The sequence below is a fragment of the Rhamphochromis sp. 'chilingali' genome (genome assembly GCF_963969265.1).
Source record: "Rhamphochromis sp. 'chilingali' genome assembly, chromosome: 13".
Classification (NCBI taxonomy): Eukaryota; Metazoa; Chordata; class Actinopteri; order Cichliformes; family Cichlidae; genus Rhamphochromis; species Rhamphochromis sp. 'chilingali'.
In genome coordinates, this window is record NC_137940.1 from 10,788,166 (window position 1) to 10,803,365 (window position 15,200).

At 44.1% G+C, this 15,200-nt stretch overlaps 1 protein-coding gene across 1 annotated transcript in view; it reads right to left on the minus strand.

Annotated features, from left to right (window-relative positions):
• Positions 1 to 15,200, minus strand: part of LOC308408203 (transcription factor COE3-like) — a 102,549-nt gene that overhangs the window by 15,028 nt on the left and 72,321 nt on the right. The window contains exon 6 of the mRNA XM_080900364.1: positions 9,976 to 10,064. Within this exon, the coding sequence (XP_080756490.1) occupies positions 9,976 to 10,064 (89 nt within the window). The remainder of the gene's footprint in view (positions 1 to 9,975; positions 10,065 to 15,200) is intronic.

Here is a 15,200-nt window from a genome sequence, read left to right on the forward strand (position 1 = left end):
CTGTTTCCTTTCTTCCTTCCCTACCTCCTTTATTTCCTGCTTTTGTCCCATCTTCCTCTTTCCTGACTTCGTGTGTTCCTTCCTACTGTCTCTCTTTTTTAACTTTGGTTACCGATCTTTCTTTCATTCTTTTCTCCCCCTCTCTTCCTTCTTCATCTTTCCTTGCTTCTATTCCTCCTTCTTTCCTGTCCTCTGTATTCCTTCCCTTTTCTCGAGTCTACTTTTGTTCCTTCCTACTGTCTTTCCTTCTGTGTGTCCTCCTCTGCATTCCTTTTCCATCTCATTTACCTTTTTCCTATCCTCCTTCCTTCCCATCTTCCTACCTTCTTGCCTTTCATCTTTTTCATTCCTTTCTTCCTACTGCTTTTGGTTTTTCTTTCTTGTGTCATCCCCTTTCTCCCTTCCTTCCCTCCTACCTGTCTTCCACATTCCTTCCTTTCCCCCCTTCTTTTCATTTTTCTATATTCATGTCTTCATTCATGGTGTCTTTCCTTCCCTCCTTCCATTTTTCCTTTTATTATTTATCTCCTTCATTTCCTCATGTTATTTTTCTGCTCCCTTTCCTCCTTTATCCTCCACTCACTGATATTCCTTCCTTCCTTCCTTCCCTTGTTCTTTCTTACTTTTCTTTCTGTCTATCTTCCTTCCTTCCTTTCTTAACTGTTCCAAATGTCCTTTTTCCGTTTTGACTTGCTTCCTTATCTGGGTTCCTACCTTTACTTCCTTATCTTTTTTCTTACCTCAGCTCCTTCTTTCTTCCTTCCCACCTTTCTGCCTAGATTACTGTCTAGGAAGGAAGATCGGAAGCACGAATCCTTTGCTACTTATTTCCCGTCTTCCTTTTTTCCTTCTCTCCATCACTCCTTAATTCTCTCCTTTCCTCAGTCCTTCATTGCCTTTCTTGCTTTCCTTCCCTCCTGTCCTATTTCCTTCCAGCTCCCCTGTTTTTTCTTTTTCAAACTATAACCCCAAATAATCAGCCTGACAGGTGAAACCGCATCTCTGCCAGCGTGTTTCTGTGTGCGTGTTTTTATGTATGTGTGTGCATTTCTCTGTGTGTGTTTCTGTTTGTGTGTGTGTGTGTGTGTGTGTGTGTGTGTGTGTGTGTGTGTGTGTGTGTGTGTGTGTGTGTGTGTTGGTCCTCTGGCTTCATTAATCTCCATTAGAAAACAGAAGTTAGTTAATGTCTCCTTCGGTCGGCTGCGGCAGCGAGACGCCACGCAGCAGCTGCCCGTCTCTCTCTCACACACACACACACACACACACACACACACACACACACACACACACACACACACACACACACACAGTTACTTACACACAACCGTACATACTCAAACATACACACGTTAAATATACAGTTGGCAGACACTAAAACCTCACACAGAAAAGACTTCACCCGCTCTGTGTGTATGTCTGTGTTTTTGTGTGTTTGGGTGTGTGTGTCCTCCTTCTATTTTCATTAGCTTCTGACAGACACAACAGCCTTCTCAAGTTAATGACGCCTCCGAGGCCTCGCTGCTGCTGCTCAGTGTGGTTGTGTGTGTGTGTGGTTGTGTGTGTGTGTGTGTGGTTGTGTGTGTGTGTGTGTGTGTGTGTGTGTGTGGTTGTGTGTGTGTGTGTGTGTGTGTGTGTGTGTGTGTGTGTGTGTGTGTGTGTGTGTGTGTGGTTGTGTGTGTGTGTGTGTGTGTACTTGCACTTGTTCATTTGTTGGTGGGCTCTCTGTGATTTGTGAATTAGGCGCTGTACTAGTAGTACTACTACTCAGAATAAGAAAAGAACAACATGAAAACAGGAAGGAGAGACAGGAGCAGAAACAGAACATAAAAAGGAAGTGGAGAACAGAAGAAACAAAAGAAGTAACACAAGAAGAAGAACGAGGGAGGAGAAGACAGAGGAGGAGAAACAGAAAAACCATAACAGAGAAAAACAGAGTAAAGGAAGGAGTAGAAGAAAAAAGGATGAAGAAGAGGAGAAAAATAAGAGAACAAGACGGCACAAAAGGGAAAAGATGGACGAGAGAAAACAGAAAACAGAGAGAAACAAAGAGAACAATAAAAACAGAAGAAGAGGAGAAGACAGAATGAACAAAAGTAACAACAAAGGAAGCAGAACAAAATAAAAATAGAAAAAATGGAGGAGTTTTAGAAAAATTAAGATGAAGGGAAAATACAACAGGAAGTATAAAAAGAGGAAGGAAGAGGAAGCAGAACAAACGTGAACAGAAGAAGAAGAGTTGGTGTTTCCTGCTGACTGAACGAAAACGGTTTTTCCTGTTTTTGTTTATTTTCTTTTGTTTTCCTCCTTCGGATCAGATTTCCTCCCTCCTGCTGCTCGATCTGTTTCTTCCTGTCGGAGCAACTAATTGACTCCACGCCACACCGCCATACATCCTTATTCACGCCATCACACACACACACACACACACTAACAGCGGCCAGGCCACACCCTTTACACACACACACACACACATATACACAGACAGCGCCATCGGATTCCTGTCAGAGCGAGTGCCGGCAATCAGAGCGCCGGGCGCTTTAACGGCGCTGAAAGGCCCCGATCGATGCGGTAATGCACTGGCTCCCAGTTATCATCATCATCATCATCTCTTATCACTGACCCACACCTCCAGCAGGAGGAGGAGAAGTGTGGGGAATGTGGGAGAAGATGGAGGAGAGAGGAGGGATGGGAGATGAAGATGAGGATGAAGAGGGTCTCTGGGTGTTTCCCCTCAGCTGAAAGGAGATGGATGGTGGGGAGTGGGGGGGGGGGGGGGGGGGGTGGAGGCTAAGTGGACATATGAAACAGCTGAGAGATGAAGGCAGCTGATTGGATCATTGGGCTCGAACATCTGGCTGGTTAATGATTGGCTGCTCAGACGCTCGCTCCAATGTGCGAGTCGCCGTTTCACCAAACTTCACTACATTTGATTTACAATAATTCAATAACTGCAACTCTGAGTGGAAGTTACGAATAAAAAGGGGAAAAAAATACAAGTACACCATAAAAATATTGGAGAAAAAAATGTGAAAATAAGTCGATGAAAATTATTTCAAAAATATATTTATAAAAACTGAATTGCAGAACAAAAGAATGCTTCTAGAAAGCATAAACACAAAAAAATCTAAAAGAAAAACAGTGGTCGACATCGTAACTACATAAAATGTATTTATTTATGGTGGGGGTAAAATCAGTGGAATGGCTCTTTGCCTTTTAGCAGTGCCTGAAATTAAACGTTTGTGTGCGACAGTTCAAAAACAGGCTGCTCATGTTCATCTGATTTGATAAATGAACTTGAAGCTCATGAAGAGACAGCAATTAAAATGTGTAGAGAATAATGGTGTGAAGACTTCCTGTGAGGAAATGAAAACACATTCCTGCACTTTGGATTGTCCCTCTGTGGAAGATTATCAGCAACTCATAACCAAAGTGTTAGTTGATACAGACACTGTCACGTAAACCACTGTTTTTTTAAACATTAACTTTTTTGCTGCTATGTTTGGTTTTTGGAGCCGCAAGATTTAGACGAAAGGGGAGTCCTAAGCTATCAGCTAACAGTAACTAGCTATGTTATTGTTTGCATCTGTGGACTGTATGTAAACATAACTTAGATGAAGATACCTGCTAGTCTGTTACTACAGTAACCTCACAGCAGCCATATTATTGGACAGTTAATCTTATTAGAAATACTCCACCAGCACAAACACGGTCCACAGGTCCAGTTCAGAGACTTAATTAGCTGAGGTGAAGCCTAGCAGACAGCTAGCAGCTACAGCCGCCTGTGTCACCATGTCAAAGAGGCCACCTCCCTCCATATATTCCTAAAATAGCTGCTCACTTTTGCTTCTGACAAAAAGGAAGAAAGCAGCGAACCAATAAGACTATTTAGGTGCTTTAGCTCTATTACTGAGCGCGAATCTGTGTCCTCTGAAATGTACTAATTTTACTAAAGCAAATTCTAATTCGACATCAAACATCTTTCAGCCACATTGAATCTTACTTGTATTTTAATAAACAGAACCACAACGACATGCAAACGTCACCACGGGAGGCAGATGGATTCAGCTGAACACATACACCTTTGCTTTCCAGTTCAGACCAGTTTATCTCAGTCTGGGAGGGTTTCACCATCATCAGTGAGTCCAGAACGAGGTGGGTCCTCCTCCTCCTCAGTGCTGCGTTGATTAAACCCACTGAGACTCGTGCTTCTCTTCACATGAAACCTCCCCGTAGCTCCTGTGTAGGTGTGTGTGTGTTCATGTGGACATGTTACAGCACTGTATCACAGAGCAGCCAACAGGAAGCAACTCCTTTGTTTTATTAAGATTTGAGGCCATTTTTTCTTTCCTCTAAAAGAACCCAGTATAGACGATCAGCTGGCTAGAGATGTCTCTCAATAAATTAAAGTAAGTAAACACTACAGAAAGTTTATTTTATCAGACGTGAAATATTAAAACATATATGCTTTTACTTAAAGTGGATCTATTGTGCTGTAGAGAAACACATCAGCATACAGGCATATTCTCTATTTAAGTAATAAAGGGCAAATATTTTGCTTTTCTTTGTTTCCTGTCAGCATTTCCTCTTCTAAAGGTAGATTTTCATGTTAAGCTTGACTAAAATTTCTAATTAAGACGTCAGTGTATAGACAGTAATCCCTCTGAACCAAAGGATCAGGCTGCAGACTGCTGGAAACTTTCAGATTTATACAATTTTTCTATGTTTTGTGTCATTTAGTGAGAATATTCCTCATGTTAAGACCTGAAGCAGCCAATCTGAAATAAAGCTGGTGCAAAGAGGGAGGAGCTGAAACTGCTTGTTTCAGTTTGAACTGACGGCTGCTCTGTGGTCGAGCGTAAACAAATAAAGATTTATATTTTGAACTGTGAGTGCAGAAGTACCCTAGTAGACTTGTCAATAATAAACAGTAAACTGATATTTAATATTTAACTAACAGTCCTTTTTCCTGACAAATAATTTCTCATCTCTAATGATTAATGGTAATATAATAAAGCTTAAGACTGTGCCTGCTTTTGTTGTTAAACACTTTGCTGGTGTGTTTATCAGCTTGGTCACTGATTTCAGGTCATTAAAAAAACTTTTAGTTATTTTGCACATTCTACTCATGACTGTGTTAAAACTTCAGTTCAGAATTGAAAACGTCACAAAAAATGTTTAAAATGTCAGCAAAAGTGACTAAATGAGCGCAGCTTAATCCCCAAAGAGGGCTTCTGGGGATTACAAATGACTGTATATCGCTGTCATGAAGATATAAAATTCACGGTTAAATATTTTAAAGCAGTTCAACTTGTAGTGGTATATGAGCAAAATCTATCTAAGACTAGGAATCACTCTTACTGTACTTCGTTTCCCTCCCAAATAACCGTTAAAAAAAAAAAAACCTCTTGGAGACTGCACCCTTGTGGCCTTGGTGCCCTTGCCCTTCTTCTGTCCATCTCTTGACATATTCCGCCCCTTTTTTCTTCCTCCTACCTCTTTCTCTCTTTTTTCCATTTGGTTTCTAGGGGCTTAATTACAGGGGGCCGGCTCCGTGGCTGAGGAGGTGCGAGGCGAACAGGGATCAGCGTGACCCTGGAGGAGAAGCCATCAGACAGCGGCCTTAACAATGATAAATCACCCTGAGCAGAGCTACAGATACAGCCGCCGCCCCACTGATCTCTATAAAATATTGATGGACCTGCAGGAGGAGGAGGAGGAGGAAGGGAGCAGTATCACGGCAGATCTTCAGATTAGCGATTATCAGGCGTAGAGGTATTCTAATGATCTGGGACATGGTGTGGGGTTAATTCCATTCAAAGGAAACGTATTAAAATTCAGCTCATGAACTGAATTCTGCTCATTATTCTCAATGAATACTGAAAATCTCCTCATTCATGAAGTGGGCCGGAATTAATAATCCCTGAACGGACGGACGCCCCCCCACAAGTCCGGATGAGGGTCAATGATCAGAGCTAAAGGTGCACACTCAACACGCTAAACACATTTAATCTCCACCCCATGGTTCACAAATCTTCATGGACCTCATGTTAACAGTAGCGTTTGTTTTTAACAACAGGGTGTCCCGTATTTTAAACAAATCTCCAACATTTATAACCTGATCCCTTTTATAGATAAAATTATATGAAACCTGATTAAACGACAAATTAAAATTAACGTGAGTGCGGTTTCATGTCTGTCCACAGCACACACAGAGTTAGTTTGGGTAGTTTGACAAACTGGGAAAGACAACTGGTCACTGATGACCTCTGGGGTTTCTCCTGGATCATTTTCAGCCCTGTAATTTCATTTCCAGCCTGGCTGGGCTGGAAGCGGACACCTCAGCGTCCGTCCGTCCGTTAGCGGGCGCATTGCGTTTAGAAGCTCAGGACAAAACAAGATATTGTGATGGAGATTTTTCTCTTCCTTGTACCATTTTTAAAGATCAAACAATGATTTACACAATAAAGAAAAAGCAGAATAATCAATAATGACCTGAAGTAATTAAAAATCTTACTTCTACATTTCTACATAGAAGCGAGATATCGTCTCACATGAAGCTAACAGTTGTTTTTTTTGACATAGCTTTGGAGCTAAAAGACTAACTGTTTGAAATGTGTCGTGAAGTTCAGAGAATGAGAGCTTTTAAAAGAGATAAACTGTCAAGTTAGTTTAGCTTTTATGACTAATATGACTAAAAAATTATTATAAAATAGCTTAATCTCATTTATTTTATTACAATTACAGCTAATAAACAACTGCAAAACGACTTTTAATGCATCAGCAAAAATAAGTAAGCTAGTTTTGGTTAGTAATACACAAGTTGGGACGTTCTGTCTGAGCCATTTCTAAACAACTGCGGATTCTATCAGTTCAAACAACTGTACGTGAGCACAGTTATACGTATGTGTCAGCACTTTGCTGGAAGAAGATCCAAACTGTCACCCTCAGATGATAGGAAATTGTTTAGGATGTTCAGGAACCACCGAGGCTCAAGCCTGCCCTAAAGCCGGATCTGTGCCAGAAACCCAACCAGTTTAAATGAACTCGACCAGTTCTGCTAAGAAGTGCAGTCAGATATGCAGCCAGAATTATGCCAGAAGTTTGCCGATGGCTACCAAAAGCATCTGGTCAAAGTGCAACTTGCTAAGGGATGTTTAACCAAACATTAGTGAGGTTGTTTGTATTTGAGCCTGTATATAACCTTTGACCCTGTGTGGATCAGAGAAAACCCAAAATAAATTCAGATTTATGGATCTAATTCTTGTATTTTAGCAGCAGTTCAAGAAAATCCTAAAAGCCCAAAGTTACCACGACATACATGCCCAGCTGTACTCTTCTAAACACGACTCTTGTTAAAATCCTATTATCTGCTGATTTCTGTATTGTGTGACTAAATTATTGCGCTGGAAAGCGAAATGAGCAGAGGAGGTCCACCTTAAGACGATCATTTTGTTCAGTATTGTGTCTGAACGGTCGTCACCTAATCGCGCTTCCTGCTAAGCTAGGCCGAACGGCATTTCCCCATCTTTCAGCTGAAATCAGCCTGATGTTTCTCCTTCTGGCTTCCATATTCACCCTGCTTGCTGCTCCCATAATGCTCTACCTGACGTCTACAACGAATCAATCTGTTCAGCGGCGCCGTGCCTGTCCAAAAACGAAACCCAGCCGCCCAGACATCTCTGTCCACACCTGCTGCTGCTGCTGCCCTCTGCAGAGCGGCAGCTGCAGGTGAAAACAAAAGAGAAGTGACAACTCGAGTTAACCCGTCGCTGCTCGGTCACTGCCAGCACGCCATCCTGTCACCTCGCGGAGCGCCGCTCTTCCTCTTCCCGTGATTCCTCTCCCTCCAAAACGTCCAGGAGGGAGAAACCTGCAGCTTTATTGAGTTTTCTTTTGAATAAATAAATATTTAAAGGGAGAGGATGAGGGAGGAGGGTGTTTGACGTCCCACTCTGGCTGCAAATCAGGCCATCAAAGGGTCCAGACAATGTGTGCTCGCTATTAGTATCAATTTACAAATAAACTGCTTTTTTGGTGACTGGATCTCCGATGTCAGATTTTGATAAATGGTTTCAATTTGGCAGCTGTTTTCGAGTGTCAGAGCCCATCTGACGCTCGCCGCCAGCCGCCGCTGCTCGCTGCCTCAGAGAATATGCCTCAGTTAGCTCCTCGCAGCCGCTGCAGCCAGAATAATCTCTTCATACTAACCAGGACGCCTGATGGCTGCACGCCGTGCCTCTGTGTGAGCATACAAATGTCGTTCTGTGGGTGACACCAGCTCCCTGATTTCAATATTCTCGACTTTGTCTTAAAGGAGCATTTCTGCACTTTTAAATCCCTCTTCCTCACCGCCTTTCTCCAAAAAGCCCGCAGAGTTTAACAGACCCTGTTTCCACTTCCACGTAGAGATATAAATTTACCACCATAAACTTTAAATAAAGGCGTAAAAATTGGCTTAGTTTTTCCATTCTGCTGCCATTTTCAGGTCCAAACTCTTCTTCAAACAACAAACAAACAAACAAAGGCTGAGAGTTAAAAACAGTCCAAATTCTTCCAGCTAAAGTGGAATGATCACTGTGCTCGTTCTCACATAAGATGTAGGCTGTAATCGAGTTAGGAGGCTGCTGGAAGTTAGATAGCGAGCTTCCATTGTATATTTCTAAAAACTGAAACGTACATCTCTAAAAAAAACTAAACAGCAGTGATGTTTGGACAGTTGGTGTAGCCGGGGTAGTTAACACTAGACAAACATCACACAGTGGTCAGTTCTGCTCATCTCCAGCTTTCTTGGACTCTACCAGAGCAGCTTTGCATGATTCAGACCTCAAAATAATCCATCTTTATGTGATACAACCCCTCATGTCTTCTGATTGGCTGTCCCACATAAACAGAAGGTTTGTGTGCCTGAGATGATCAGATAAACAGGATATCCCCGCCCTCAGTGACACCATACAGATCCAACACTTTAAACATGCGACTGCAGCGTTTCCAGCAGAATAAGACTTGTTTATGTCCACGTCAGATAAACTAAACTGAAAATGTTCAGAAGACCTTTTGATCTTCCTGAAACTGGACAAAGCTGCTTTAAAGTTTTAATGGAACAAAAGTTTTGTGTTCATTCTCTTTAATAAAGACACAATCTGATTGTATCTGATGCTTGTATTTCCTGTAGTAATGAGGCACATGTGGACCAGTTGCACAAAATAAAACCAGAGTTTGTACGCTTAAAGGAAAACTGAAAATTAATGAAGAGTTTTGACGTCTATGTTGACGTCCATCACAAATCACAAAGGAAACTAATCAAATCAAATGTTTCTTTTTTAGTTAAAGGCATCGAGCACGGAGCTTTGATTATACGAGACATTTTAAAAATGAAGTTTAGTTAAACTTTGTAATTCATGAAATGTTTTACACCTCCTCCACTTTTAGGTCCCAGAGTTAATTTACATAATTCTGATGTTTTTTTCTCTCCCTGGGCTTCTGAGAAGCCAAACATCGCCAAACCGATCACGCTTGACGACCATCCGCGCCCTCCTCCTCGCCAGTTGAGGGGAAACAAAACGCAGCGAGAGCAGCAGCAGCAGCAGCAGGATTTGCTCCCATAAACAGCTGTTTCCTGTTTGAAGGCTCGGGAACAATCTGGCCCGCTGGCAGCGAGGAGCGCCGCACCGTGCCAAGAGCGTACCGAGCAGAACCAACAAATCCAATCAGGCGACTCGAGTTCGGCCCTGTGCTGCATTAGAAGCCTTCAGCTCACAGCGCAGGTGGTCTACGGCGTCCATGGAGGGACAAAAAGCCACTTCAGTTTGAAATCAGCCCTTAATGTGGCCCTAAACCCGATTAAAGCGCCCAATTAGCAGCAGCCTTGAATGACAGGTGCATTATGGGTCATACCTGCCAGACTTAAGCCAACCTCCTGGCCTTAAATCTGACCTTTGACCCACAGCAGCAAGTTAATGAGTTGTCTTTACTGACCTTAGGTAACCTCTCAGGGTCTCCGGGGTGGCGAGGGATGACCTTCTGTAGCCTCTGGAAGCCGTAGTCGATGGTGGGCTCGTTCAAGGCTGCGGGACAAACAGAAACAGGAGAGAGGGTTTATTTAACCCCACACGCGTCTGACAGGAACTCAGCTGATTGTTGCAGTTCTGCAGCTTTCATCTTCATCATCATCTTTGTGTGGTCATTTTACTCTTTTTTGGTACTTCCATTTGTCTCTTTTTCAAAGGTTTATCTTTTGCCGTAGTTCCTGTAGTCCTTTTTCTTCTTTTTCTGTATTTTTGTCTCTTTGCATGGTAGTTTTACCTCTCATTGTTGTATTTGACACATTTTAACGTTGTATCTGTGTCACTGCATTGTCCTAGGTTTGTTTTGCGTGTTGTAGTTTTATTTTTTTTGTGGGACTTTCAGATCTTCCAACTGTGTCTTTGCATCATTCAGGAGTTTTTTATGTGTCCTGGTAGTTTTCCCTATTTTTCTAGCTGTCGCACCTCTTACTGTACTTTTGCATCTTTTTTGAGTCTTTTGCTCTGGTCAGGATGGTCTTTTTTTAACAACATATTTCAGCCTTTCCTTCTTCTGCGATTGTGCTGAAATCGAAGAAAATAAAAACACGTCCCCAACTCGTGAGATGTAATTTTAATGCAACATTGTCGAAATGTGCTCGTCTTTTGCACACGCGTGCAAAAGCCAGGTTTTTCTTGACTTCCTGTCATTTCCTGAAGTTTAAACTCAGCAGGGATCGTTTCACCTCCCTCTCCTCTGATCTCCTGTTGGTTCGTGTCAGCGGTGAGCGCTAACGGAGAGGGCGAGCGAGCGCCGTCAGCTGATCTCACTCTCTCTTATCTCGGCTGCTGTTTATCAAGTGCGAGACCTCACACTCCACCTCTCCTCCACGGCTAATTCAATCCAGCCTCCCCTCCACCGAGCCCTCTCTCTCTTTTCTTTTCTCCTCCACTCATTCACCTCCGCAAACAATCTGCCTTCCTCCTCCTCCTCCTCCTCTCTCCATATGCACTGAGCAGAGCTGGAGAAACACCCGGAAATGAGTTCGGGGAGATACTTCTCCATAATCAAGCCCATTAATCATAAAAGGCTGTCAAATTTGACTTTGGGGACAATTTGTCAGCCGATCTTGCCCACTCCGCTTTTGTCACCGTTGGCTCTTGTATTCTGTAAGGATGATTGACACTCCAAATGCTGCTGAGTAGAATAGCTAGTTTGCGCTAATATGCATAACCGTGGCTTTCATGAATAAGAATAAGGCAGCTATACGGCGGCACAGAGGGGTCTCCTTCAAAGGGCCCCGCCGCCGTTTGTCGCCAGCGCTCCAAATAGATGTTATTACCATTATAACAATATTTGTTTTCTTTTCCCGGGAATGGGCAACGGCGAGCTGCTAAATCAAATTTGTCGGAGCCCGTTTCAAGCGGCGGCGGAGGAGAAAAAGGGCTTTCAGGCTGCAACTGGGGTGGGGATGATATCTGAAGGGTGACAGAGTGCTGAGGGACGTGGCCCTCGCCGCAGGGGCTGCCATGTTGGATTCCTCGCCTCCCCGCCTCCCTGAGAGGAAGCAGAGAGCAGCGCGGCCTGAATCTATTACCTCGGCCCGCCGCGAATGAAAGAGCGATTCATTGCAGGATCCCAAAGAGACTTTTTGGGGGGATGCGGAGCAGCAGAGGATGAATGGAGATAATGCACCGGGACGACACGAGCAGCAATCAGCGGTGAATCCCAAACTGGATTGCCTCCTGACGCTGCGTACATACATCCCAACTTATAAAACAAGTGAGAGGCACTATGGGAACTGCTGCAATAGAATAAAAAACCCATTTACACTCGGAGGGAGGGGGGGGTCTGTGATGGTTAACTCGCCACCTCCATCAGAAGAGGAAGTATTCTCCTCTCTGACCTCCGAGCTGATCCGAGATGTTGAGAAATGATGCTGATGTGGTTCAATCGAAGGCGACATGTCTGCAGATAAACATCAAAAAACCCGGAAACTTCCTCAGCGCCAAAAGTTCTTCGAGATCTCTGAGATCCAAGTCCCCGATCTGTGCTAAAAGTCTTGGAAAGAATCTGGGAACACGAGCCTCATATCTCTGTCCTGGTCCTCTCTCTCCTTAGTTTGGACACATTTTCTGTCTGCGAGTTGCTGGTTTGAAGATTTTCTGTTTTTTTCACTTTAGTTTTGCCTTCAAAGCAGAATTAAAGTTGCTTTATTCGTCTTGTTATGTGTTGGGATGACTTTAATGTGGAATTTTTCACAAGCACTTGACAAAATTTTATTACTCAATGACAAAAATAAAATACAAAATATTGAAGTTTGGAAAACAAAATATTGTTTTAGGAACAAGTACATGGTTGAGAAGCCTGGTTTTATCTGTCAACCTCCTGCACATGGGCTCATCGCCAAACGTGTGGATGTTATCACTGTGATATCATCCAACATCAGCAGCTTTCCTGCCACCATGTTGTTTCTTCAGTGTAAGTAGTGACACTAATGCTAACAAGCTGCATCCACAGACACAAATACCTGACAATTAGTGCTCAGCAACAACCAAATAAAATCCTAGAATTCAGCAAAACCGGACCTCAGATTTCTTAGACGGTCTGTTAGTACAGTGACCTCACAGCAGCCCTTTTATTGGTCAGATCAGGTCATTAAAAATGATCCAAAAGGCTCCAACAGCACAAACACAGCCCAGAGGTCCAGTTCAGTTAGTCGAGGGGAAGCCTAGCTAACTGAACTGTAACCATACAACTGTAAGTCAAAGAGGCCACGCCCCTAACAATACAAACTTTGAGCCTGAATATAATTTAAACAGGTAAAATGTTGTAAATGGGGAAATTAGAAATTCTTCTGGCCGTAAACGTGTTTACATGGGAGTCTATGAGGACTGAGTCCTGGAGCCTCCGGTGGACGTCAGAGGAACAGCACTTTGGTTGACGCTTGGTTCACACTTAAACTCTTGGACACCAACATTCAGCCACTGACAGATGTGGTTTATTTCTGAAGTTTAAAAACTGATGAGAAGTTTTATTCTGAAAGGTCTAAAGGAGCTGCTCTGGTTTGTAGAGTCCACACCGCCCTGGGCTCTGACGAGTCCACACCGCTGTGGGCTCTGATGAGTACATTGAGTGTCTCAATAAGTCGAGTTGGTTTGATAAAACATCTGGATTCAGACGCCTCTCTCCAGAGACGTGACGGCGCTCTGAGGTTGCGATCGTTGCTGGAGGTGGAGACGACCACAGACGGAGAATGAAACAAAGACAGAAGTTTTAATGAACCTCTGATGGGGATCGACCCCCCTACAGGCATTAAGCCCATTACTTTGCCTTATTAAAATCTCGCTGCACTTTGACCCCAGCACCCCATTGGCTGCCTGCAGGGCCCCGTGCTCCTCCCAGCCAATCGATAAAGACCGCCTCCTTCCAAAGGAGCCAGTGTAATTGGAGAATGGCGGCTGGCAATGCGAACCCTGACCCCCCCTCCCCCCACCCCACGCATTACACCGCCCATATGAAGACAGATTGCCTGATTTAGTGTAAACATATGCTGCAATTCCAGGCATCAGTGCCACTTTCTCCATCGTAATTTGTATTGATTTTTCTCTGCTCCTCTTTGTTCAGCGCGAGGAGGCCACGGCCGTCGCTTTCTCCTGCCGTCTGATGCTTTTTATAAATCAGAAAAGGAGCAGAGGAAGATAATTCAGAGGTGAGAGGAGAGCGGGAGAGACAGAGGCGAGCGAGAGGAGGGGATTTTTTATATATTTCATCAAGTATTTATCTCTCTCCCTCTCTCTTTGGATCCTTTTCTCTGCCCTCGCTGTGAAGGTGATCAAACGGTCGGCCGGCGTCCTGCTGAGCGGCACGCTCCGTTATTAGACCGCTAAGTGACTGAGGAGAGGAAGAGAAGAGAAGAAGGGGGAGGCGGATCACATTTGAAACTAATTTCTTCACGGCATATCTGGAGTGTCGGAGAGGAGGAGGATATTTTACGCACTTACAGGAGAGACGTTCACTTCCTGCTCAAACACCCAGCAACTACTGCTCGATTAATAATGTCTGAACAATCAAGACAGAAGCTTTAAAAAAAGAGTCAAATAAAAGCAGGAGACACATAAAATTTACAGAAGGTGATAAAAAGTAACAGGATGAGAAAGAAGGCTTTAAAACAGAGCGAAATGCTGCAGGATGAAAGTGAGGATGTAAAATGTATCCATGCTGGACCTCCATGGGTCTGAGGGCTCAGGCTTTTTAAAGTGACCACTAGTGCTTCATGAGACGGCTAAAAACTATACTGTGACACACACAGTCCCAGAAAAAACAAAAACTGGGCAAAAACTTAAAGGTCAGACTTAAAATTCTGGAAATGAGTCTGAAAACTTTCAATCACTGCATCCCTAATTACACAGCTTTTATTGTGAAAGGGTGCAGCCACACTGAAGAGCGAATGAATCAAACGCGCTTGTTTTAAAGCTGGAGCCGCAGATCTGGATTCTTGTCTCGATGCTTCTCCTGCTGTCAAACTGACCACCTGGTGCTTCTCACCTGTCCGGCTTCGCCCTGACAGCGAGCTGAAGGGGAAGCTTCCTCTTCCTCTCCTCGCTCTGGTATCATTCGCCGCTTCTGGCTGCAGATGGCGGCTGATCACAGATCAGAGGATCAGAGCTCTGGGAGGGAGGACGGCGGATTACTGGAACATCTCAGCAGGCTCATTACCCCGCTCGCTTCGGCTCCCACAATCCAGCAGGGCGCCGTGCTTCAGAGGAGAGCCCGCCTCTGTTTACATCCTCCTCCTCACTACTGTTTACATTTATCTTTCATTTGCTGCTCCTCGCCCTGAATCTGCTTTTCCACGCCGCTGGTTTGTATATATTTACCAGCCGGAGATGAAATCCGCACTTTAGGGTCTCTGCTCACCTTTACTGTTTTTGTTTTGGCGTTCACGGCCTCGTCGCAGGCGCTCTCGTGTCCCCGATGAGCCGGCAGACTTCAGTGCTGCGTGGTTTCCTCCTGTATTACTCTCATCATTTCAAATAGGCGCCGCTCATCCGTCCCGCAGTAACGTGTGCTGCTATTTCCCATCTCCCCCGGCCGCATGATTGATGCAGGTCAGCGCGGCGTTTGGCCTCATGGCCCGCCGATCGCAACTGCTGATGATTCCTCGCCTCCTTCAGTGTGTGTGTGTGTGTGTGTGT